Source organism: Clupea harengus, chromosome 19, assembly GCF_900700415.2.
Source record: "Clupea harengus chromosome 19, Ch_v2.0.2, whole genome shotgun sequence".
Lineage (NCBI taxonomy): Eukaryota > Metazoa > Chordata > Actinopteri > Clupeiformes > Clupeidae > Clupea > Clupea harengus.
In genome coordinates, this window is record NC_045170.1 from 18583484 (window position 1) to 18607161 (window position 23678).

The following is a 23678-nucleotide window of genomic DNA, read 5'->3' on the forward strand; positions in this document are numbered from 1 at the left end:
AGGATTTAAAGGTGTACAGCGCCATCTAGCGAGACCAATTCTGGGCCACATGAAAACAACTCATTAATTCATTGACGTCGCTGTTCGGTATGGACGTTTTTTTTATTTCCCTAATGTGAACTGTGATTTTGATAGCAGTCTCAAAAGAGCGCTCCAGCCATATACAATTGATACATTATGAGATTGACTACCATTTTAAAATACCTTTAACGTAGACTTGATTAGTTAAGTGAGGATGGCGTTTCAGTGTCACACCTCTCAGCCCTTACAGTGATGGTAGATAAACTAGCAGAGAGGCCAGGACCAGGCAGAATGAGGTGATAAGAATGTGTGGTGATAATAGAGGCCATTGTCCTATAGTGGGTTTGTTCTGTGGTAAGGAAAGAGTGGATTGATTTAACAAACTCCATTTTATTTTGATTTGGTTCACACACACAGAGAGAGAGAGAGCGACAGAGAGAGACTTACACAGAGTTGTGATGTAAAATCACTATACAATTTACCAATTAAAATCCAAATTTTATTGTAACAAAAAGAAAATATTCACATCATGTCAATAAAAATACCTTTGTTCATACTTAACTGGAAATATTATTGACACCAGTGCAAAGTTTGAGCATTGGGTACCTGAGAAGAAGTTCATGTCTGAACACGTCCTGTGTCTATGGCCTAACAACACTGCTACAATTGCTGCAATTTTCAGGTTTATGTAAGCTTGGTGAGCTGGTCAGGTAGAACTAGATCTCTGTATGCCTTTTTCAACAGTGAACAAACAATCCTGTAAAAAGTACCTGTGATTTGTATTCAACTTGGTTGGTTAGGGGGGAGGTCACACTTGATTAACTCACACATAATTAACCAATGGCTACACATTAGTTAGCAGTTAGCATAGTTAGTTAACTATTCCAAGTAGCAAACCGATCAGTTGATTTGTTCTTCCTGGTAAGTGGAAGTGGAGAGGGCACCGTAAGGGTCCATCACAGTCTGGGCACAGCGCACTATGGTGGCTAGCAGGAAGACACAGAGCAGAATGAGGAAGAAGAGCGCAAACCCAAGGTCCACATCGACCTCAAAGCGGGTAAGAGGCAGCGGAGGCTGGTCCATATGGGCAAAGAGGCAGGAGAGTAGACTTCACATGGGAGAGACTGCCATGCTCTCATCAGCACCAGGACCAGCAAGAGTCGACTCTCCAGGTGACCCTGGACTCAGTCATCACAGGGGAGGTTGGGTGGTGCTACTGGGAGCACTGGGCTGTACTCTGAATCTGAACTCATGTGGGTATGTGAAGGGATGAAGTTACACACAGAAGAAAGTGTCTTGGTCCAAATGGCCTCATGAAGAGAGAGGAGACAGACAGGGTGAGCCTGACGAGTAATTCTCCCATGGCAACACAAAACACAGCGAAAAAACATTGTCTTAATACAACTATACAGCTGTCAAGATATATTTTGCCGACTCATCAAAGCTTGTTGAATCAGCTAAAACAACTGAAATGCAGGAACTAGATTTGTATTTCAAACTTCTTATCTTAGCATTTTTCTTTACAAACAAGCATCAATCAGTGGCCAGGGAATGTAGTAAACGTCCCATTATACATAGCCTAATTATACACAGCAACGAGCAACAGTATACACTGATAGAAAATGTATTCTGTAACAAAGGTAGGACAGGTTACTTTATAATATAGAATAATCAAACACTGTTTTTCTCTGAGCACGAATCATCCTTTAGCGAACTGTGAGTGAAATATAACAATAAGGGATTGACTTGTGTGATTGATGAAACTGTACAGACTGTAAATAGATTGTATTAAATGGACGTGCATAAGTTTACCTTCCACACATTTGATCTTTGAAACCTGTTTCTCTATCTACAACAGGAAATAAAACTCTTATGGCAATAGTACAAATATTTACCTCTATACATACTAGTACATGCTGGGGGGAAAGGTCCTCTCAGGGACACAGTCAGGCGTGTATGCTTTCTAAAATGCACATATTCTCAACAACACAGCATCATGCAAAGCCTGACAAAAGAGAATACTCACCACGTCTTTACTTTCCTGTGTATAGTAATGCTTCCACTCCTTCGCAGTCTCTTCACGTTTATTTTCTTCACTTTGCCACTCACCCTCTTTCTCTGCCTCTACAACTATTCTCCACTCACCTTGCTTCTTGTTATGAGGATACCCAGGCCTTCTGCCTGACCACTGCCATACTCTGGTTCATCTAAAGTGTCTCTGCACGGTGTTGCATAATTTTACTTTCCTCCTCTCCTCCTACTGTTTCGCCCCCACTGTCCTCTCCTGCACTCAACAGGATGAATCCTTTTTACAGATATCCCCTCAGAGCACACACACACACAGAGACACAGTAGCAGCGGCGGCTCTTTGGCATCGTTTCCCTTAATGAATACTTTAGCAGGGAGTTGAATGACGCTGAGCACAGTTCATATGTGAATGAAACACCCGGCTCTTTTGTTTTCCTGGCTCAGAGGCTTTGAGCCTAATCACCCACGGTGCGCAAAGCGCAGGTAACCCAATCAGACCCGGCTCGCCCTGCGGCGGCCGCGTAATAAGCGAGGGAAAGCTCACCAGTGCGGACGGGCGGCGTGATGCATGATGAAGGGACGGCAGACCAAACAGTTACAGAGAGAGAGGGAAAGATGACCCCTCCGAAAGGCAAAAGGAGCGACACTGAAGGAAATCGACTCCGCCCGGTTTAATATGGAGACTGATTGGCGTTCGTCAGGCAGCCAGCGTAGGGGAACGCTCATCGGGCAAAAAGGGCGATTGAGTCAAGTGAACAGCATCCCGGGCAATTGACATAGGCGGCCTGTGATCCAGGGCTCAACAGCGGGTGAAAGAGGAGGAGGGTGGAGAAGCGAGGCGAGGCGAGAGATGTATTTGGGGAAAGACAATGGTTCGCTCTCTGTGGAAAACATTCTGAATTATTAAGTACCTGTCAATCAGTGGGTGTGTAAAACGTGTGTAAATTAACACTAAATGCCACATACCAAACAAACAACAAACAGAGGGAAACTTAATATTGGTTCATTTCTGTACTGACTGGCAGTGAAGTCGTGTCCATTAACTCAGGTTGGGCACGTGCCCATCCAACATAACGTGACCGAAAATAGAAAATAAATAACATATTAAAAAATGATTGCCAACATTGAATTCTGGCTTTACTGTCCTAACGTTACAATTAATGGAAAAGGATGAGTTTTTATGCAAACATCTTGTACCCTCAGACAGCCACCGCGACCCGTATGTTTATAAGTAGCCTACTTTGTCTTCCAAGACTCGTATTGGCATAAGCAGCTGTCTGAGAAACGTCAGCGAGGCAGAGCACAAGTAGCTCAGACACCCAAAGGAGTTTACAGGTAACATTGAATGTTTTCCCTTTGTTATGCGATAGTTTGATAGAGTTTATGCTTACAATTATTGATAAACTGGTTCCCCAATTTGACCAATAGTATGACAAATAGGCATTAGTTGACAGCAATTTATCTTCTGTCAAAGTAGGCCAGCCCAAGTGTGGACGGCCTATTTAGCTACTATCTTAGCAAAGTTGTCTGTATCAGCTGCCTGGTTTTGATGACATAGCTGGCGTGACATTACAGTGCATGGTATCAATGAGACTTGTGCCCTGTTCTGTGTATGTGCGGTAAGAAATACATGTGATGACACAAGATGAGACAAGAGATATGAGTTTAGCGTAACAAAACCTTTAAGAACAAAGAATAATAGACAACCTTCTATCTTTCAAGCATGGTCATGTATAACAGAACAACATTTCACACCACAATCACCAGGTGTGGATTTTATCGAATACTTCGCTAATTCCCTCAGTGTGGAAGCAATTGAAACGTTCCAAAACCAAGTGTTTCAGAAGTAGAAATGAGCAAACATGGTCTAAATGTATACAACTATATATTCCCTATATATTCAGACATGGTTGATAGCAAAGCACACAATGAGTATAGTTCACATTTCATTGGCAGATAAGTATTTTCTGTATTTTAGAGATGATCCTTTTCTCACGCATCTAGTTGATTACTGGAAAAGAGAAGATAACTTGACCCTGCAGTTGGATAGTACAAAGTAGGCAAGAAGATGGTGAAGCTTGGCACAGAGGCTGTTCCCTGCAGTGATAGCCAGTGCAGACGCAACGCTGAGGCAACATTCCAGCTACTCCCAAAGAGAACACGGTCCTAAACCATTACTGAAATGCTCAGTGCGCCTGATATGCATGAAGGCTCCTGAACGTGCCACGGAGCTCAGTGGTACTGGGCTGACCTCTCTTGGCACTTTGACGTCTAACGAGATGCCTGTCAGGGAAAAGGGAGAGTGACACAAGGACATTATTATAAGGTCTGTTTCAGAAGAGCAGAGCAGAGTGTGTTATGTCAGGGTCACGAGAGGTTCAGAGTGGCATTGTTGAGAAGAGAGGGGGTGTGGGGTTCTGGAGCTGGAATTGCATTTAGACTAAATAGATGTCATGTGAAAATAATTTCCAACGCACCGCTCACCCAGTATTCAATCTAACTGAAATTATCAAATTTGTCCCACTGTTTTGTACTCCTCACAAGGTTAGGTGGATGTCAAAGGTCTTTGAAAGGATCAGAGGCTGACACTTATGGCACTTATGATGAGAAAAATGGATATTTACCAGCAAAATAAAGTGTAAGGCTTCAAGGTCAGACATATCAAATTAATCATTGTATTGTATAACATCAGAAAATAAACATATAGCCCGAGTAAAAGTGATGTTAAAGAACCTGGTCAATAGTTGAGAGTCCTGCATATGAACTAAACACCTGTGGAAGACCTTGTTATCTGGGGATCAATCGGAATTACTGTTGGCAGAATTCAGTTTTAATAGCGTCAGGGAAACCGTGAGGATCCATTTACACTGCACTACCTGCGCTATTCATCTCCTGAAACACTAGTCCACTCTGAGCAGCTGCATCCGCAAGCTAACAAAATTGAACCATAACAGAGGACAGCACATGCCTGTCCGTCTGGGGTTTCACGTGAACCATGCGCCTGGTCTGGCCGGCAGAATACTTCTGCTTAATTCTCAGATGACACAAGACTGGAGCCAAGCGCTCACCTGACTGTGGGTGCAGTCAGGCAGGTGTAAACTTAAACCACCTGGCAGGGATTAAATGAGGCTCAGGATATCAGTCAGATAGATATGTGTGTGTGTGTGTGTGTGTGTGTGTGAAAGCGATAGACAGTGAGCTGTTTGGTAACATTACATCAGCCAAAAGCTAGATCACGTCATCCCCTTCGTGCAGGTGGGAATCCTGCCCTTCATCTATAAGTGGCAATGATAGAGTTTTGGGTTCCCATATGAGTATTAAGTGGTTCTTAAGTCCATGCATTTTGAATGGAGGATTAACATTATACAACACAACGTAACTTTAACCCAGGATTAGACTCACTTGCCTACACAGACACACGCACACAAAAACAAACCTAATTGGTTCATTGCAACTGCACTCTTCTGGACTGAAGTAATTAATGTCCACAGGCAGTCACAGTGTAATTCAAATGTTCTCAAACTGCACAGCATCACAGATGTTGCAATGGAAACTGTGATGCTACTCTTAATTTGATCATTTGAGCCTGTGACTCTGGGCACTGGAAGCTTCAAATGCAAAACACAAACACAGGACAATGACATCCACCTTCAAATGTTCATTGTCTTAAATAAGAGGTCCAGAGGTGGTCAAAGGTCAAACGCTCAGCCCCTGCACAGACACACACAGAAAAAAATAAAGCTCCGACAACATCTTCTCATTATCCACGATCATTTTTATATCTCGTCATTGTGACAATACAAAATACAACATAAAAACACTGCCATAAGGACCTGGCGGCCAGTCATGTAGTTTGAGTTGACACAAGTCAGCAGCACACAGTCAAATGGATGGATGAGCATTCTTCTGAGTGAGATGAACACATCTGAAATGGAATGGACAGAGAAAGGGTCCTGTAGTGTGAGTGTGTGTTTGTGGGACTGTGGGAGGCCAGATAATGGAGGGATGAAAACGTGATAACGAAACAGAGAGAGGCGACATACTTTGAACTTTCTCAATATTTTCAAAAGATAAGGCACTTCTACAACTGAGATATTAACATAAACATACATATTTTTGAACTCTCCCAACACTTTTGAAGAAGGCGATAAAACAAAAATAAAAGTCTGACATTTGGCAGGGACTCATTGACACTGACTGAATACAAATTAAAGATCTCTCTTGGGGCGGAAGTATTCAGCTCATACAATCGATTCTCCATTCTCCAATGAATACACTTTACTCTGCAGCATTGAAGGAAGTGTTAGAGTCAAAAAACCCACTGGCTTCTCTCCCAGTCTGAAATGCCACAAGGCAGAAAAGTATGAAGGGACCATACAGTGCATATTTTACAGAAAGGGCATAATAATACTCAGGTATTCATACTTAGATTGGGACAACCAAACAAAAACAGTCTAAGCTGGTGTATTAAATACCATCATGCCAACAAGAGCATAAGAAAAGAATTTGATGTTGATTTGCCAGATCATTCAGTATTACCGATCTGTTCTCTGGACAACTGGACTGGGTTTGGAAGAACATAAAGAACTAAAATTGAAACTAAAAAGCAAACTAAAAATGTTAATTTAAAAAAAGAAACCTAAAATGATATGAAGTGGATGTACTTTGACAGACAACAAAAAAAATATTTTCTTTTTAAGAGACATTTAAAATGAGACATTTTCTTTGCTGCATGACAATAATTCTTATTTTAAATAAATGTTCACAAAGATGATTACTAGTCATTGGCAGACTTGGATCAAAATAGAAATGGCAGTGACCACAGTGGTCTCTCTGATTCTCAAAAATGCAGAAAAACAAACAAAAAATATTAACAGTACAGGCAGTGAATCGATTCATTTTGGTGACTTAGCTACAGAATGCCCCAGCAGCGAGGCATTGTCATGGCAACTCCCACAGTGGCGCAAACCCTGACGCGTGTTCCAGCGGCGGAGCACACGCCCGGAGAGCGGGAGAGAAGAGTGTAGGCACATGAGGGGAGGGTCAAAGGTCAACTCCATTGAGAGGCTAAGGGAAGGAGTGGGGCGCGGTCTTAGACAAGGCCGCTATTCAAAGTGCGTGGGCAGCATGTGACAGGCACGGCTTCAGACGAGAGACAAGAGCGACCATGGGCCCCGCTCTACCCCCCATCACACACACACACACACACACTTTCTCATTCACACAAATACGCATTATACACTGGGGCTTTAGTGAAGTTAGCAGTGGGAGTGGTGGGGTCCACTCTGAGGACAGTGGACTGTGCAGACTGCAGACACTATATGCAGTACACACACATGACAAAACTGGCCGTGTGTACTTGCTTCACTCTCTCACTCTCTCTCTCTCACTCACACACACACACACACACACACACACACACACACACACACACACACACACACACACACACACACACACACACACACACACACACACACACACACACACACACACACACACACATCGCAACCAAGTAGTGTGTTCTATAGAGGGAATGACAGGAGTGTTAGTGTCACAAGCATATTTCAATGTTCAAAATTCGAATATTCAAATATGTGTTTTAAGTATGGACGAAAGTATAGTTTTTACCCTGTGTGTGTGTGTGTGTGTGTGTGTGTGTGTGTGTGTGTGTGTGTGTGTGTGTGTGTGTTGCTAGGCATGCTATCCATGCAAATCTGGAGTGTTGCTATCCATGTAAGCGTGAATGAGTTACTTCTCTCTGCATCCCTCCACGAAGTCTCTTGGTCTGGACAGTATGAAAGAAAGAGAGACAGAGAGGGAGGGAGAAAGACCCAATGAAAGTAAGAAGCTCCTTTCATTCCGCTCTCTTTCTCTCCTCTGGTCCCTCCCACATCAGTCGACCTTGCGGTGGTTGTTATTGAGGGGCAAGTGGCCGTTTTGGACTGGTCCGTTTTTCGTCTTCCTTTCCTTCTCCTCTTCCTCGTCTCCGTCTTCTGAGTCGTCTGTCTCCTCTTTATCACTCCGCTCATCTTCCACAATATTCTGATGGACAAAAGGATAGAATGAGTTCAATAGAAAAGGAAAGGGGGAAAGGAAAGAGAAATTCCTCAAGTTCTCGGTAAGGTGCAAAATTTTTAGTACTTTATTACTTCATTAATTTTACATGCAACATGAACAAAGCTTTTCTTTTCGGATGAGGTCTTGAACACAAGGGTGTGCGTTATTGGCCCAGATACTCACGTTTCCAGGTAGGAACTTGATGGCCATGCGCAGGACGAGGCCAAACCAGAAGATGTGCAGACACTGCAACACCATGAGTAGGCCGTTGAAGAAGTAGTAGCCAAAGAAGGTGGGGTACAGCGTCAGGGGGTACACGATGGTGGCGTGCATTATCCTGTGACCAAGATAAACAATTAAATGGGTTAAGTGAGGTCATACAGTATTAAAAGTAAGATTATGTCAATATTTAAAACTTAGAAAATTAGGTTCAGCTGCAGCTAGGTTTATCTATAGAGAGATTATCCTGTCCATTCAAGCAGCTAGATGTAGCATTTTAGACACTCAACAAACTAATAATAACACTTATCCAGTACTGATTAGGGAAGTATTAACAGATTCGGCATCCATTGCTTCACCATTGTGTTTCTCTTAACATGTGAATCTGTGTTGTGTAAGGTAAAATTATTAGCAGGTGATGATGAGGTGAGCCAGTTCCTCACCAGAAGGGGAAGAGGACGAGGCGGGAGATGAAGAAGACCGCTGCAAACCCGATGAATATGTAGTTGCAGGTCTTTCTCCATCCTGCGTAGTTGAACATCTTTGCTGACTTTGGGCAGAAAAAACAGAAAAGAGACAGAAAGAAAGAGAGAAAGAGTAGGAGAGGGGGACATCAATTCATTGTTGAAGACATTTAAAATCATAATGTGAAACGGCACAGAATCCATTAGACAGGAGCTGCTGTGAGCCCACTTGAAGATGTCAATGAAACACAGGATCAACAAGGAGAGAGAAATGGCAAGCTTCGCAATCATTAATTCACTGCAGGTCCAGAAACACACCTCCAGAGGGCAGTCACAAGCTCATCACAAGCGTACATCAATCACTTCTTTAGACACATTTTAACATGTCTGTACTGATGACTAACGTGCAGAAGGTTTGGCTCATGAGAAATTACACATATTTGTGGAAATTGTTTAAAAAATGATCTGAAGAAAGTACTATTTTGGACTTTTGGTGTGTGACATATTATCTGGCAAGTTGTCCGACCTTAATGTACTACCATATTTGTCCAATACCCTTATACTTGTAGTGCTGGGCCTGATACCCTAAATAACTCATGAAGGATATGTAAAGGGTTATGGGCAGAGGTCAAAGTGCTTACCTCCAGCAGGTAGTCAGAGGAATCGTGCACCAGCATGATCATGGTGCCTGCGCGGATGTAGTTGACACACCAAGAAAAGCTGATCAACAAGATGGTGGCCACATGGTGAACGATCTGCTCCTTAAAGTCCTGGGGGGGGTGGGGGAGGGGGCAAGAGAGGGGAGAGAAAGAGAGAGAATGTAGTCCTAGTGTTCCTTCACTAAATTATTTTATTGTTTGTTCTGCAATCTAAGTTTTTATTCACCTATAAGGTCAGTCACACAATGTGAGTGTAAATAAAGATTTATCTAAAAGCCCACTTTACAAAGTGACTGATTGTGTGTGTGTGTGTGTGTGTGTGTGTGTGTGTGTGTGTGTGTGTGTCTGCGTATCCTGAACGAGGTCAAACATCAATTCACTAAGGACGTAAAAAGATAAAGCAAATATGAGTAGACGGTTGTGTGCGTCTCATAAAATATGAATTGACTGAAGACAAAAGAAGGAGCCCTGATGAAGACAGAGCTCAAGCCCAGTCAGCATGTCTCTCCCCACACACACCTCAGGGGAAGTCTGTTTGCTTATGTGTAAAGCACTTTACCGGGCTATATAAATAAGCTTGCCTTGCCTTACACACACACACACACACACACACACACACCCACCCTGACAAGGATGCCTGTCGTGGAGCAAGTGGGATGATCATATTTCCTGTCAGCTATTGGCCTTGCTCTGAGGGAGATTGCTGTAACCGTTTCTCTGTCTCTTTCTCTCTCTCTCTCCTTACTCAGGTCAGCCAGCTGGGTAAGACCAATAAACTTGTGCATTCAAATCTACTCTACCCAAGGCTGCATATTAAAACTGTAGAGACCAGCAAAGGTTCAAAGTTCACCTCAGACAAAAAAGACACTTTAACCACATCTCGTTAACGCTAATGGCTAACTCTGTAGGAGGCAAAAAAGAACATCTTTTGGGAGGTAAACTGCCCGTAAAACTAGAATGACAGAACTGATACAACTTTTCACACTTTACCAGCCTTATTTAAACGAAGGGCGTTCAGAACAGGGAATAATTTAATTCAAATTCAGGCTAACAAGGGCTAGCATTCATGCTAAAAGGCTACAGGAGCGCTGCCTGCCTGGCTGCTTTGACTTCCTTCCAACTTCTGGCTCAGACTTTGGATCCCAGAGCTGCACAAACAGGTTGCTGTGGTGAAAAACAGTCTGCTAACAGGCTTGAAGCTCTGCCACCTCTCCTGAGCAATCTAAACACTCCACACTCCCACACATTCCACTGACCTGAGATCAGATCAGTCTGTTCTGTGACTAGGGGTGAATTATGCATGTGGGAGGCAGGGGGGCCTGATCCCAGAACAGCACCATAAGAAGCTTAGTGAGCGCCAATCACGCTGGCCGCTGGTTGGGTGTCAGCTGCCTGTATCACACGCAAGACAAACGCCAGAGAACTGCTGACTCTGGAACGGGTCTGGTGCGGTTCGGTCCCAGATATAATTCGGTTTCCTTCCCCAATGTGGGGCAGATCAGAGCCAGATTCACTGAGAAATGTGAAATGTCTACTTCCGAAGCCTCAGTACAATCCCTGCCTAGCTCCCTTCTTCTCCCTCACTCTCTCTCTCCTCATCTCCACATCTTTGTCTTGCTCACCCTCTATCTCCATCTTTCCATTCTGCCCACCCCCTCTCTCTCCTTCCCTACCCCTCTCCTACCTTTCCCATTCTTTTCCGATTCAGCTTCATCCATTCTCTCCTCTCTCTCTCTCTACCTGCCTATTTCTCCTCACCTTCCTCTCATTTCTCCCCCTCTCCACCATTTCACCCTCTCTGTCCCTTCTTTTCTCTTTCCTCTTTCTGTCATTTATCTCTATAGTGGTGCAGATCACAGCCAGATTCACTGAGGAGGCAACTGCTGTGAGGGATGTTAAAATCTACATCTGAAGGATCAGAGTCAGCCTGATTGGCCAAGTATGCAGACACATTGGCCTACAAGGAAATTGGTTCTGGATGATGTATTAGCATTAGTGTGATGGAAAATGGAATAAAATTGTATGAGCAGCAGGTGTGACACTGAAAATGTGTGTGTAGTGAATATTTCGGTGTATATTTGTGTGTGCGTGCGTGCATGCGTGTAGAGAGAGAGGGAGCGTGTGAGACATGCCAGTTGAAGTTAGGGATTTGTTTGGAGAGCCAAGTGACACATTAACTCTCGTTAAAACACCCCTATCAGCAAAGACACACATAGGCAGACAGCTTTCCATACCAAAGTAGTGGGAAGTAAGAGTCTTGCACTTCCATACTTTGGCTTATGAATTATATTATATGTCTGAATACTACATCATGTACAACATTTTCTTGCATTTTCAACTTTATGAATGTAAAGATTTGTTTGTTCACATCCAGATATCGTCTTGGTTATCCACCCATACAAACATCACATCACCTAGCCCTATACCCTCAAATGTACATTCAGGCAGGCATACATTACTCCATTTGCAATATGTTTGGATTGCTAACAGCAGGGTATTACAAACCAAGAAGTTATGACTGTCTAAGCGATTAGGTTTCAGGATTTTTGCTTTTATTGCTTTATACTACTCACGGCTGAATATATTTTTACTTAATGCCTTCATAGAAAATATGTTTGACATCAACATGCCTGAACAGAACATAAGAAAATAATGTCTCTCCTTATTTTCACTTTCCAAACAGAACCTCAACTTACTTTGCGTTTGACGTCCGACGCCACACTGAAGAGGAGAGAAAAGTAGAATCCCAGCTCTATCATGTAGTACCAGTACTGTGAAGGCAACAGAGGCTATGTGTGGGGAAAAGAAGGGGGAGAGGGAGAGAGAGCGAGAGAAGGGGATTTACTGATGATAGATACACATATGATCTCTCAAACTGAGGTTTTATGTGTCTCTGTCTGAGTTCTTATACCTCAGCAAGCAGCACTGAAAGACTAAACAGAAATTACTTTTCATTCCCTATTATTATACAAAAAAGTTTAATTCCTTGCAAAACAAAGTATAGCAGGAAAGCTCTGACGATTGCAGTCTAGTCCTCGTACCATCTTGGGGAAGTCCTTCCACATCTCCTCCTTCTCATAAAACCAGGGTTTCTGCGAATGGGCAGAGGGACAGAAAAAAGGGGGCAAGAGAAAGAGGGGAAACTGATGACACCCCTTCATACTGCTTGTGAATGCATGTTTGTAGACCTAAGTACTGCAGATGCGCAGATATGCAGCAGGGGATTTTTTACACAGCAACTATCCCCGGATCTGGTAAGGAGCAGCACACACGGGTCTGATTACAGGAGAGATAATGGCCAGCAGAGAGATGAAGGGGAACTCAGCCGAGGATACTCACATCAATTACAGCGGCCAGGCCAGCAATGAAAGCAAGAAGGTAAAATGTGAATCTCCAACTGCAAAAGAAACACCATACAGAACCACCTCAGGATAAGCATAATCACACACACAAACACACACACACACCAATTCACCAACAAATGATCCATGTCATGCATGAAATCTCAGCATTCGTTCACCACAGTTTCACAATGTTTCCACAATAAACATTTCACACCATTCAAATAGCATTCACTTCACAGAAACACCCACATCCTATTGTCAACAACCCACGCTTTTGGCATCACTCACAACATCACCAGCAGATGCTTGTTTTTGTGCTCATATTTTAGTTTATATTCTGAGCATAACTCATTTCATTGATTAATATCTGTATTACTACAGCATCATCAGTTAAAGATGTATTCAGCAGCTGTGCTGCGTTTGCATACCTGGCCTCCCGGAACTTTTTCAGCAGGTTGGGCCGCTCCTGGTTCCTTCGCCTGCGGAACCATCTGTGCACCTGCTTCTCCGAGGACCCAGTCTGCTTGCTTAAGCTCTTCACCTCATCCTGGGGTCAGAGAGGAGGGGTTGCCGGCCAGGAGGGGAGATGGGCAAGGAGAGGGAGAGGGACACCAAGTGCAAGAGGAGACGGAGAGAAAGACAGAATGGTGTGCTTATTTGCTATAAAAGAGGGGATCAGGGACAAATTGCTCTACAACAACAGCTCAATTGCCTTATACAAGGCAGTGTGCAGAGTGTGTACTGTGTCAAGAAAAAAAGATGGAAAGTCGGGTTGGGTGTGATGTGTAAATGCATCTGTTTAAGTAATTCCATGCATTAGGGGGTGTGATGCATCTATGTGCCAGGGATGCAAACACATGTATGGTCAAAAAAGAGAGAGGTAATTGAAGCCCTCGCCCCGCGGAAAATATCCATATACTTACATTGCCACCAACCCCCCGACATCCCCGGCCCACCCCTATAGGCACATAGAGTAAAATGAAATTCTGAAAATTCTTCTTCCTGGCCACCACCTGCAACGTATGCAGGGCCTTCCGTCTGGCTGCATTCATTTTCTTAATATGTTTGAGACGTGTCTGCCTCTCTTTGGCCAGAGCAGTAGTCTTGGCCTTCTCGGCACTTTTACATGTAGCACTGCAGCCATACTCCGGCTGGATATTTCCCCAAACTCATGACGTGGGCCCACCACTTCACAATGCAGTCCCCCCAGGATTTTGCTGTCCTTTTTAGTGATAGTTGCGGCCTAAAATTTCTGATTTCGCGGGAGCTTTTCCAAAAAGTTGCAGTATTTTTTAGGTGTTTGTTGCGATGCAATTGCGGGAGCAAGTGGAAGTTGCGATAGACTTGCGAATTTCCCTCTTTGTAATTACAATTGAGTTATTTGTTGAAAAATAAGTTATTAATAAACAAACATTTATTAAGGAACAAACCCATTGAGAAATGGTCCTCTAAATAACCTCACCAACATGCCAAACAAAAGATTAACGAGACTACAAAAATTTAGCAAAATAGGCTGTTCTGCCCTCTGCTTATTCAGGTCAGCAAATGTACATTGCTTGTATTGTTGTTATGGAAACGAACACAGTATAGTATTGGACTTTTACTTTGACATCATTCAAATGTTAGTCTCGTGGTAAAGGCAACAGATGTTAGACAGTTATCTAGAAACATAGGTAGTTATGCTATGTTATGCTAAACATGTAGCGGGAACAGTACATAGGCTTTACTTATCCACAATGAAGTGCACCTGTTGGTATTACAAAAGGACCACCAGTAAGACTGAATAAAATGTTATGAATATCTCAGCCTTCACATATAACGAAAATTTCTGCCGTTCTCATTCTATGCTTATCAATCGGTTTTGCTATCCTTGTTGATTTATTTTAACTGTATAGGTGTTTATGATGTTCAATTTCATATATTAATTTAAAGTCGTCCAATTTCAAGTAACCCATTCTTCAACACTATCTGCTACCTTATCTTCAAACAGAAAGTAACGTTAAATCTCCATTGCAACAGCTTTCAAGGATTTGGGAAATAAATGCTGCTGATTTCTTATTTACTTGTTTGGTGGAGGCAATCCAGAATTACTGTTGATAAAATTATAATCAGACCCCCCCCCCCCCCCCCCCCCCTTAAAAAAAACTCTTCGGATCTGCACAATTCACACAAGTCACCCAAACTGACGTGAAAAAAGCGGGAGGCGCCGAAAAGCGCGCTGTTTGCATCCCTGATGTGCATGTCTGTATATATGTGGCTTTGTGCAGTGTGTGTGTGTGAGTGTGTATCTGTATGTCGTGTATATGTCTGTGTGTGGTTACCTGAGTGGGGTGTTTGCTTGTGGACCTGAAGTAGGACTCCAGTGAGGGATTATGGGATGCATGGACGCGCACCTTCTCTCTGACCCCCAGCAGTGCGGCCAGAGGAGTGGCTACTTTCCTGTACAATCATTAAAAAAGACACAAAACACTTATGAGTTAAACTGCCTGTGTGTGTGTGTGTGTGTGTGTGTGTGTGTGTGTGTGTGTGTGTGTGTGTGTGTGTTTTAGAGAGAGAGAGAGAGAGAGAGAGAGAGAGGAACTAAGAACAGCAGGAATGGTTCCACAGACTTTAATCACTTAGGTCACTAAGACACTGAAGAGGTGTGCAAATAAATATGTGCATGTGGGCAAGAGTTAGTGTGTGTGTTCATTTGTGTGTGTGTGTTCATTTGTGTGTGTGTGTGTGAGTGTGTGAGAGAGAGAGTGCAAGCATTCATTTGAAAGTGTGTGTGTGTATGAGTGTGTGTAGACTGACCACTCGAAGATTTGGCGAATCACAAGGAAGCATAGTGCAATCGGCAGGGACATCCAGAGATCCCCACTCTTGGAGAACACCTGACCGTCCCGGCTCTCTAGGTCGGCCCAGCCCATACCCTCTGGGAACCATAGCCAGTCTTGCCAGAACCACTCTCTAAGACCCTGCAACATCCTGTTCAAAAGAGCGACAGTGGGAGGGAGAGAGGGGGGACAGGGAAAGAAAGAGGGAGAGAGACAGAGAGAGACACAAAGCAAGGGGGCGAAAAGAACAGAGGGCCTTTGATAAGCTGATGTCCGGCTGTAACATACACTGCGTTATCCACATTGAGCTAGGGCTGAATAATTGGAAATCAGGATTGCATTAACATCACAGCTTCCGTAATATGCTATTTGCAAAGAGTCACAACTACACATACACACAAGTTACAAATACAGCATTCAATTTACTTCTTTACTGCTTTGACAGGATGAAGCTTTACTTTGTTTACCAATAGCTCTACACGGATAGGTATCAACTTGAGCACATCCACTATAGGCCATATAAGCCAATGAATACAGTTTTATCTTATGTCTACATATGCAGTCATGGTGCGGTTTCTAGGCATCTGAAGCAGACCTAAAGTAAAGTCAAGTAATGTTGATTGTAGATCAACTGACACTGAAAATATACTGTGCCAATAGTGTAAAATGGCTGTTGCAAAACCACATTGTGACTTCATCTACTATCTAAAGTTCGACCTGAGTTGAATACTATTTACAAGGGCATAGTTTGTTTATATTTAATACTGCAATCAACTGTATGTTTTTATGAGACAGCTTTGTGCTGTATATTGAATACCGTAGCCTATATGTGGTTGGGAACTCTAAATGGGTATTTAGTTGCAATTTCATGAATACAAATCTATATTCAACATGATCTTGGAGACAAATCAACAGTAAAAGAAATGGTGCAGCTCTACATTGCTACTTCACTACTTAAACGGCATACATACAAGTAATGTCAAACATCTGAAGAATATCTGTGTTTTTCATATACTTTCAACTCATGTGAATCCTTCCCCCACAATAATGTATTATATTTAAATTAAGTAAACTGGCGCCAAAGCCTTCACACATTAAGGCACTGCCTTCATTAATACTGAAATGGTCAGCCAGACCTTTCTGGACCGAAGAGTATTAGCGTTTTTCATATACTTTCTAAGTAGTTGCAACTCATCTCTCCCCCCCGAGAATGCATCACATTTACACCACATTCATTAACATTCAAATAGTCAGCCAGACCTCTGCAGACCTTCACACCTTCCATACCTCGGTAGACCCCATACTGTTCCCCTTAAGGGTCACGCCCCACCTTAAGGGTCACGCCCCACCTCACATCTTGAACCAGACCCCCCATTATGTTAAGCTGTGTATTCTACCTTCCTATAGCTGTATGTTAAACTCAGAATCTTCATCAGAAGATTAAGGATAAGGATTCTGCTGTGGGATTGCCGTGTGGAGACACTGACCGCTATGTGTGGTGGTGAGAAAACAGATTAAGGAGAGATGCTGGGAAATTGAGGAAACATCGCCGCTTTAGGAAGACAAAGGGATGCAAGGCCAGCACAGAAGAGACTTACAGTACACTATGGACAATCTCTCCTAATCATCCCTCCTTCTCTTTCTTTCTCCATCATTAGATGTTGTGTGCGCTTCAGATCTGTTGCATGGAATAAACTGACACCCTACCCATCAGACCAGCATTCCACTGAGTCTTTTGTTAGATTCTGAAATCGCAACTAACTTCAGAGGTAAAAAAGAGTTCTGTTACAATGTATTATAACAGTGGTGTTCACACGAAATCCGTCAAAAACAACGATCTTTCAAATATCTACAAGGGTATGATCAGTCTTACTCTTCAGCTCTACTCTTAAGAGAGGAAAAGGTGGTTTCTCTGTCCCAGACTCCAACAGTTCCCTTCTGAGGAGAATCACAGCACCACTGGAGTCACTGCTAGATGCTTAGTTGAAGTTGACTAAACTGATGGTTTGACAGATGACCTACTGCAGTCTTCTCATGGTTCTGCCTCAATGACCCAAGAGCATGAAGGGGTAGCAGCAAGGCTCTTCTGGGGCTACAGGTTGATGTTTAGGAACCTCAAATCACCAATCCAATAATACTCTTATGAAGAAATAACATATAGTGGTATATATCAGCTGAGTATGATACCATTTTACACTGAACAGTACTGAAGCCAGAGACAAGCTGAGCCACTCTGCAGATAATGATTAGGAGTCCAACTCACTCAACCTGACTGACTTTGAGGGTGCACACCAGTGTCCAGTGTGTAATGATTTGCGCTTGGTTCCTCTGTCCCTTAATTCATTGCCAGGAACAGCTCCGGGGTCATTCGTTCCAGAAACATGACAAGAACCGAGGGGGAGGACACCAGTGTTGTGCCTTTAATTTAGGAGTTCACCAATGCAGGAGTGAAGTGATGGTGGCCATATGAATGAGCCATGCCTATGTGAATTTGCTTACTTGGATACTATTCTTCAGTATGATGGGAAACAACTGTGTGTTCAAACTCAGAACTTGTCACAGGAAACATGGCGCCCATATCTAGCAAGTGCGGTCCACTAATGTGAAATTTAAAATGAAACCACACATTAAATAATTCAGTGGTTTCTTAACCCAATGGCAGTATATTCAGTATCATACAGCAGGCTACATAGTATGTGAATTCAGACAGAGCTAAGTTACCCTTCCATTAGCTTGTAGTTGCCTCACTCATTCAGAGCAAGTTTAATTAGACCCATGGGCACAGTAACCTGCCACAGAGACTTCAGTTCCAGGCATCAGACATCACAGCGTAGCAACTGTTTTTCAATGGCTAATTTGGGAGTATAATCCAAAGCAAATACATTAAGTATCCAAAATTATCCAAAACAATAATACAACACTGCCTGATAGGAGCCGCAATGGGGCAAAATAAGTCCCATTGTATTAACAAATACACAAGCCGACCTAAATGGAAAACCTGCAATGGATAGTTGACAGAATGGAACTTCTTAGCAAATTAATCTCACATGACGGGGCAATCCAGTACTGTACAGTGACGTACTCATAATGTAGTAGTTCAAGGCCTAACGGGACCATAACCCGTAAGCAGATCTAGTTGGACAACCTTTCGTGAGTCAATAGTAGACGTGATGAGCCTGTTGCTCAACGCCGTTTAACTACAACTCATTCAATGATACAACTATTTCCGGTAGCCTGAAGGAGGATACCTATTCTGATCAGTGTTACTCTTTAGTCACAAGGAAAGCTTGTACTAGTTATGCACTGGTCTAACTGACCAGCACACATATCGTTGACACAACACGCTTTGACTGGTCTAAACGGTGCTTAAATCGCATCTATGCGCCTTTGTAATCTCGGGCTGTTATCTCGATTATGGCGTAGCGGTTGTAAAGCCTAGGCTACTGCTTTTACTCTGGAGACATGCTTTCTCCAAACAATTAGAGCAGGCGCAAATGACAAACTATGAATGCCTTATTAGACACCTCCAATCTGCGTAGGGAGTCTATTCTTATCCACTGGATGTGGAGGTCGGCAATGACAGACTCACAACAATGTCCAGCAAACTCACCACAACTGATCGTTTAGCCCAATTACCATGAATGTGCAATGCCGTGAGACTACCACATGGAAAGCTCTTCAGCATATTTGAAGTGAAATAAATAAGCCAGGAAATGTGAAGCCTGTCGACTGATTTACGGCTGCTGCGTGAATTTAGCTCAGAATTAACACTTGAATGATACAAAGTAATTACTTTCTTCTCAAACATGTATCCAACTGCTGACGTTAATCACCGTGATCAGTGATAGGCGACTACAGGCCACAGATAGTGAGTTCATTCCTTCATATTCACGGTTTCAGATTAGCGCAGTCGTTAAACGGGCTACCTGGTAGGTAGCATATGTGTTGCGTTTAAATAAGTGAGACATACTTTACATTGTACCCAAAACATTTCACAATTATACTTTAAAAGCAAATATTTCAGCGGTCTCAGGTAACGGTAGGTTATAATACCTTCTTCCGTCAGATCAGGCAGGCGGGCAGGTATAGGCACAAAAGGTTGGCGTTGACTGAAGCAATCTGCAGGATGTCTGAGTTCAATCACCGTTAAAATAAGACCGCTAAGCACCGAGCGCCGTGAACAAAAGGCCAGGTTCTTCAACGTCGTGAGTTGTTTGCATTTTTTTCACAAAATCCAAAACTATTAGGGGAGAGGTAGCAATATGCTAGGTTTGTAGCTCAACTTCCACCTCCCTTCACTCTTTAGCCTTCTGTAGCCGTTTCTTTGAATTTCTTTTTTGTGCGTCTATTCCACCAATTCAAGACGAAAAAACGGATACTCTGTTTGAAATGTATCTTCTTAGTAAACCTGTCTTCTTTTGAGTTTTTCGCAGCTGTCTCATTCTCTGGTGCTCCCGGGGATGTCTGTGGCAGATAGGCGTCGGTCGGTGCGGCTAGAGGGTCGGGCGGACGGTGAAAGGGCCGGGAGCCGCGGAGAGGGTGGGGGCGGGGCGCAGGCTATTTAAAGTGACGTTTTACGGCATGCATGAGGGAGGGCTGCTGAGCGGACGTGTTCGGACGCATCAGAACGGTAAAGTAGCAGGCTGGGAACAAGCTGAGCTAAGTCAGTTGTAGGCCGGGTAATGGCCAGTATTGTTACTTAGTAGCCTACGAAGTTTCCCTCATTAATTCCTTCTAGTGAACTGGTAGAATGTGTAGACTATGCACACAGTTTTGGCCTGTATGTTGTTGTTTTTTGACAGCTCACTATTTCGGCTCAATAAGCTGTTCATAAAAGTCAAGAATGTCTCACAGAATAGAAAAACAAAAGGAATTAAGTTACGTTCTGAATTTTTAAGGAGAATACTTGCTCCATCTCCACACCACAACCAACCCATTCGTGTGACCGTTTCTTGCCTCCGGGCGATCAATTGTTCTGAGCTTCTTTGATGTTGGCAGCCCAGAAGCCCCATCATGCGTCCGAGAGGCCGAGACGCTAACAATGGTCTATTTGAAGTAATTGCAGCACAAACACTAAGCTGAGGTGACCTAAATACCACCTTTTTACCGGAAAGCTGACATAAAACTGTTGATAATGGTTGATCACATTCACATTCAGAGAAATGGAGGAATCATTTCTGTACCCTAAGGTACAGTTGTTGTAAAAGTAACCTGTAAGGTAAATCGTCCTTAAGGTGATAATTGGGATCCTTTGTTTAATTGTAAAGGTACAAAATCCTTGTTGACAGCAAAGAGTACAAAGTTGTACTTTTAACAAGCTTTAAGTAGGTTACAGACAAATGAGGCAGCCAAACATTGATCACACTGAGAGAAAGGCATGTGAAGGATATTTTTCTATGACTAGATGAACATGGATTAACTCATAAGTATGAAAGGCCTCATTTAAACAAGTGAGCAGGCTGAACAGCTGGAAAACTGTATGCAGCCGCTAAAGTGATTCATTGATCTCCAGTAACATTCCATGGGGCCCACCAGGCACCCCAAGTGAGATGGCCCACACAGGGGGTAACACCCACAGGGAGTAGGCTACACTAAGGAACTATATAATATTAGATAGATAATTCTGATTGGTCTTGGCAAACAGCCATACAGAAAGAACCACATGAAGACAGAGGACTTAAAAAGTCCTGCAGGGCGTTCACACAGTGAGATGATCCATCCCCTCATTGAAGCTTATTGATTACAATAAAACTTCCAGATTCCTACAACCAGTTTCCGCTGTTTCGCGGCAACACCTGTATCCGGAGATATTTTGACTAGTTATTATATTGCAACGACAGTAGGAGCGTTCTGATTGCCTAATGCGTATTCCTGCCATCCGCGTATTGCCCTCCTCAATTTGACCTATCGCTGAGTCCCGCCGCTCGAACGCAGACGAGCCAATGGCAGTTTAGTAACAGCTGCACTCGGGCATCTTGAGTTTACAACTCCATAGAGTAGCATTAGAAACCTTGATTCTTCTCTTGTTTTATGGAGTTTGTTGTAATGTTAGTTGAACAAAAATGGTCAAACGATGTGCATGGGGTAGATGCAACACTGATACGAGGTATCATGAGAGTATAGGCAATGGGGTATATATTATCCCATTTCCCAAACCAAAACAAGACAAATGTCTCCGGTGGATTAGGCTGTGACCACACAGTCAACTCTACGTTCATTAGCTATCTGCCATACTCTTGTTAGGTTGGAATTTTCCTCTGCTAAAGCAATCAACTAAGCCTACATGATCATAGGCATACTTATTATTCACATTTTTGTCATTGACATCACCGGCTTACTTACACCACTGATATTGCTAGGCTTAGGCAAGTTATCTCTGGTTAAAACTAGCTAACGTTAACGTTAGCTATTCACTAGCTGCGCTAGCTAGACAGTTAGGACACTGTCCTTTCAGGTAATTAATAAACGTAAGTCTACATATCAGTGCCTCTCCAGATTAGTTAAATTAACTGAAGGTAAATTAATGTAATCTTTCCCTGCGGTGCATGAACTAAGCTGGTCTTGGATGTTGTTATCTGCAATCGTGATGACCGTGAGATGAGGCTACTCCCTCTTGCATTGTGATCTGTAAATTCTCGCCTCCAATTTAAGCTTGTCATCCACCATATCTAGTTTTAAATGTTGTACACATCCCTCCATTGCATAATTAAGTCCCTTTTGAAGGCTTCTAGACGAAATCAGGTCCTTATGTCTCCAAAAGTTGTATAGAGCCTCCTGGGATATCGTTTTGACACTGATAGCTGCCATTGTAAACTCTAGTCAGCTCAGATAGCTTGTCCGAGTTAGCAACAGTAACTAAGGGTGGCGGGGCTTAGCGATAGGTCAAATTGCGTATTGCCCTCCGATGGAAATTTCAAAATGAGCGAAAGCGATCAGTCTGAGTTTTACTATCCAGACAGGTAGACATTCTGAACTTTACAAAAGAGCAGAAAAGTCTTAACACTGAGAAAAAAACGACAAGTGACCTGTAAACATTTAAACAGGACTTACAGTCAATCAACAAGGGTCAAATAGAATCGGTTAACCTACCAGCTCCCGAGCTTGATCATTTGCTGGCAAAGATTTTCAAGGACGTCCACAAAGTAAGTGGCGAAGAGTACGAGCCCGATACTGTATCTAACTTCCAGAGGAGTATCCATCGATTCCTTACACACCAAAATGCCATATAATAGACAACTTACTAACCTCGACCGTAAATGTAACGTAACGGAAAGTCATTGTAACTTGAAGTCAGCAAGCAATGGGTTGCTACGCAACACCTGAAACTTAGTTTTCGTGAAAAGACTTGAGAGCTCATCAAAACTAAATGTTTTCAATGTACAATTACCATTTCTTTTCATTTACAAAATGAAAGCAGAGAAAAATGCCATATAATAAACAACTTACTAACCTCGACCGTTCGGTCATGCCGGGAAATATCAAACTTTGGCTTTGGCTTGGCTTTGGCTTATTGACCAAGCGAAGCCTCAGTTTGATATTTCCCGGCATGACCGAACGGTCAAGGTTAGTAAGTAGTCAATAATAGTAATGACAATGCCACAGATACAGAGCATAATCGGTCAATATCTGGAATATGAGAAATATTGTTAACATCTAAAGGTATCTTCAGTCAAGACCATGCAGCATAGACAGCAAGTGTGGTAAACATAATTAACAATAGGTAGCAATATAGCCAGCATGACATTTCTGTTTCTCCAGTTTTGTATGCCTCTTTACTCGACTTTAATCTATTGGCAACATCTTCAGCTCTCAAACTTGCTAGGTTACGATAAAGGCACTTGTATGGAAATGTTATTGTCAAACTTTAGTCAGTTATGTTGACTTATGTTGCTAACTTTGTAAACTATCTTTGCAAATGTTGCCTTTTTACACTTCTAGACCCCCCCCCCATGATTACACAATCACGCATCCTGTCAATCTGTTGTTTCTCCATTTTTATTAGTTCCAATTTTAGCTCTTCAAACACTAGTTTGTCCTCTTTTAAGGCATTAACACATCAGTGGT

The 23678-nt window shown here is 42.8% G+C and overlaps 1 protein-coding gene across 3 annotated transcripts; it reads right to left on the minus strand.

Annotated features, from left to right (window-relative positions):
* Positions 1-7479: 7479 nt before the first annotated feature.
* On the minus strand, positions 7480-23098 carry cers2a (ceramide synthase 2a). 3 transcript variants are annotated; one of them, XM_031585995.1, is made up of 11 exons: positions 23065-23098; positions 15592-15765; positions 15117-15234; positions 13224-13342; positions 12791-12848; positions 12493-12543; positions 12148-12240; positions 9434-9562; positions 8772-8878; positions 8293-8446; positions 7480-8094 (listed from the first exon to the last, which is right to left on the minus strand). In XM_031585995.1, exons 1-11 carry the CDS (start codon positions 23079-23081, stop codon positions 7945-7947), a joined length of 1170 nt encoding a protein of 389 aa, XP_031441855.1. In that variant the 5' UTR covers positions 23082-23098; the 3' UTR covers positions 7480-7944. The 3 variants fall into 3 exon arrangements, with proteins under 3 accessions (XP_031441855.1, XP_012684402.2, XP_031441854.1); XM_012828948.3 differs by lacking the exon at positions 23065-23098 and adding an exon at positions 19668-20151; XM_031585994.2 differs by lacking the exon at positions 23065-23098 and adding an exon at positions 19225-19341.
* Between the last annotated feature and the right edge of the window lie 580 nt (positions 23099-23678).

Coding starts and splice junctions, on each gene's coding strand:
- cers2a (XM_031585994.2), bottom strand. CDS start 19,253: ATGGTAATTGGGCTAAACGATCAGTTGTG. Junction 15,235..15,591: donor ATTCGCCAAATCTTCGAGTG/GTCAGTCTACAC, acceptor ATGATTGTACAG/GAAAGTAGCCACTCCTCTGG. Junction 12,849..13,223: donor AAAAAGTTCCGGGAGGCCAG/GTATGCAAACGC, acceptor TTTCTTTTGCAG/TTGGAGATTCACATTTTACC.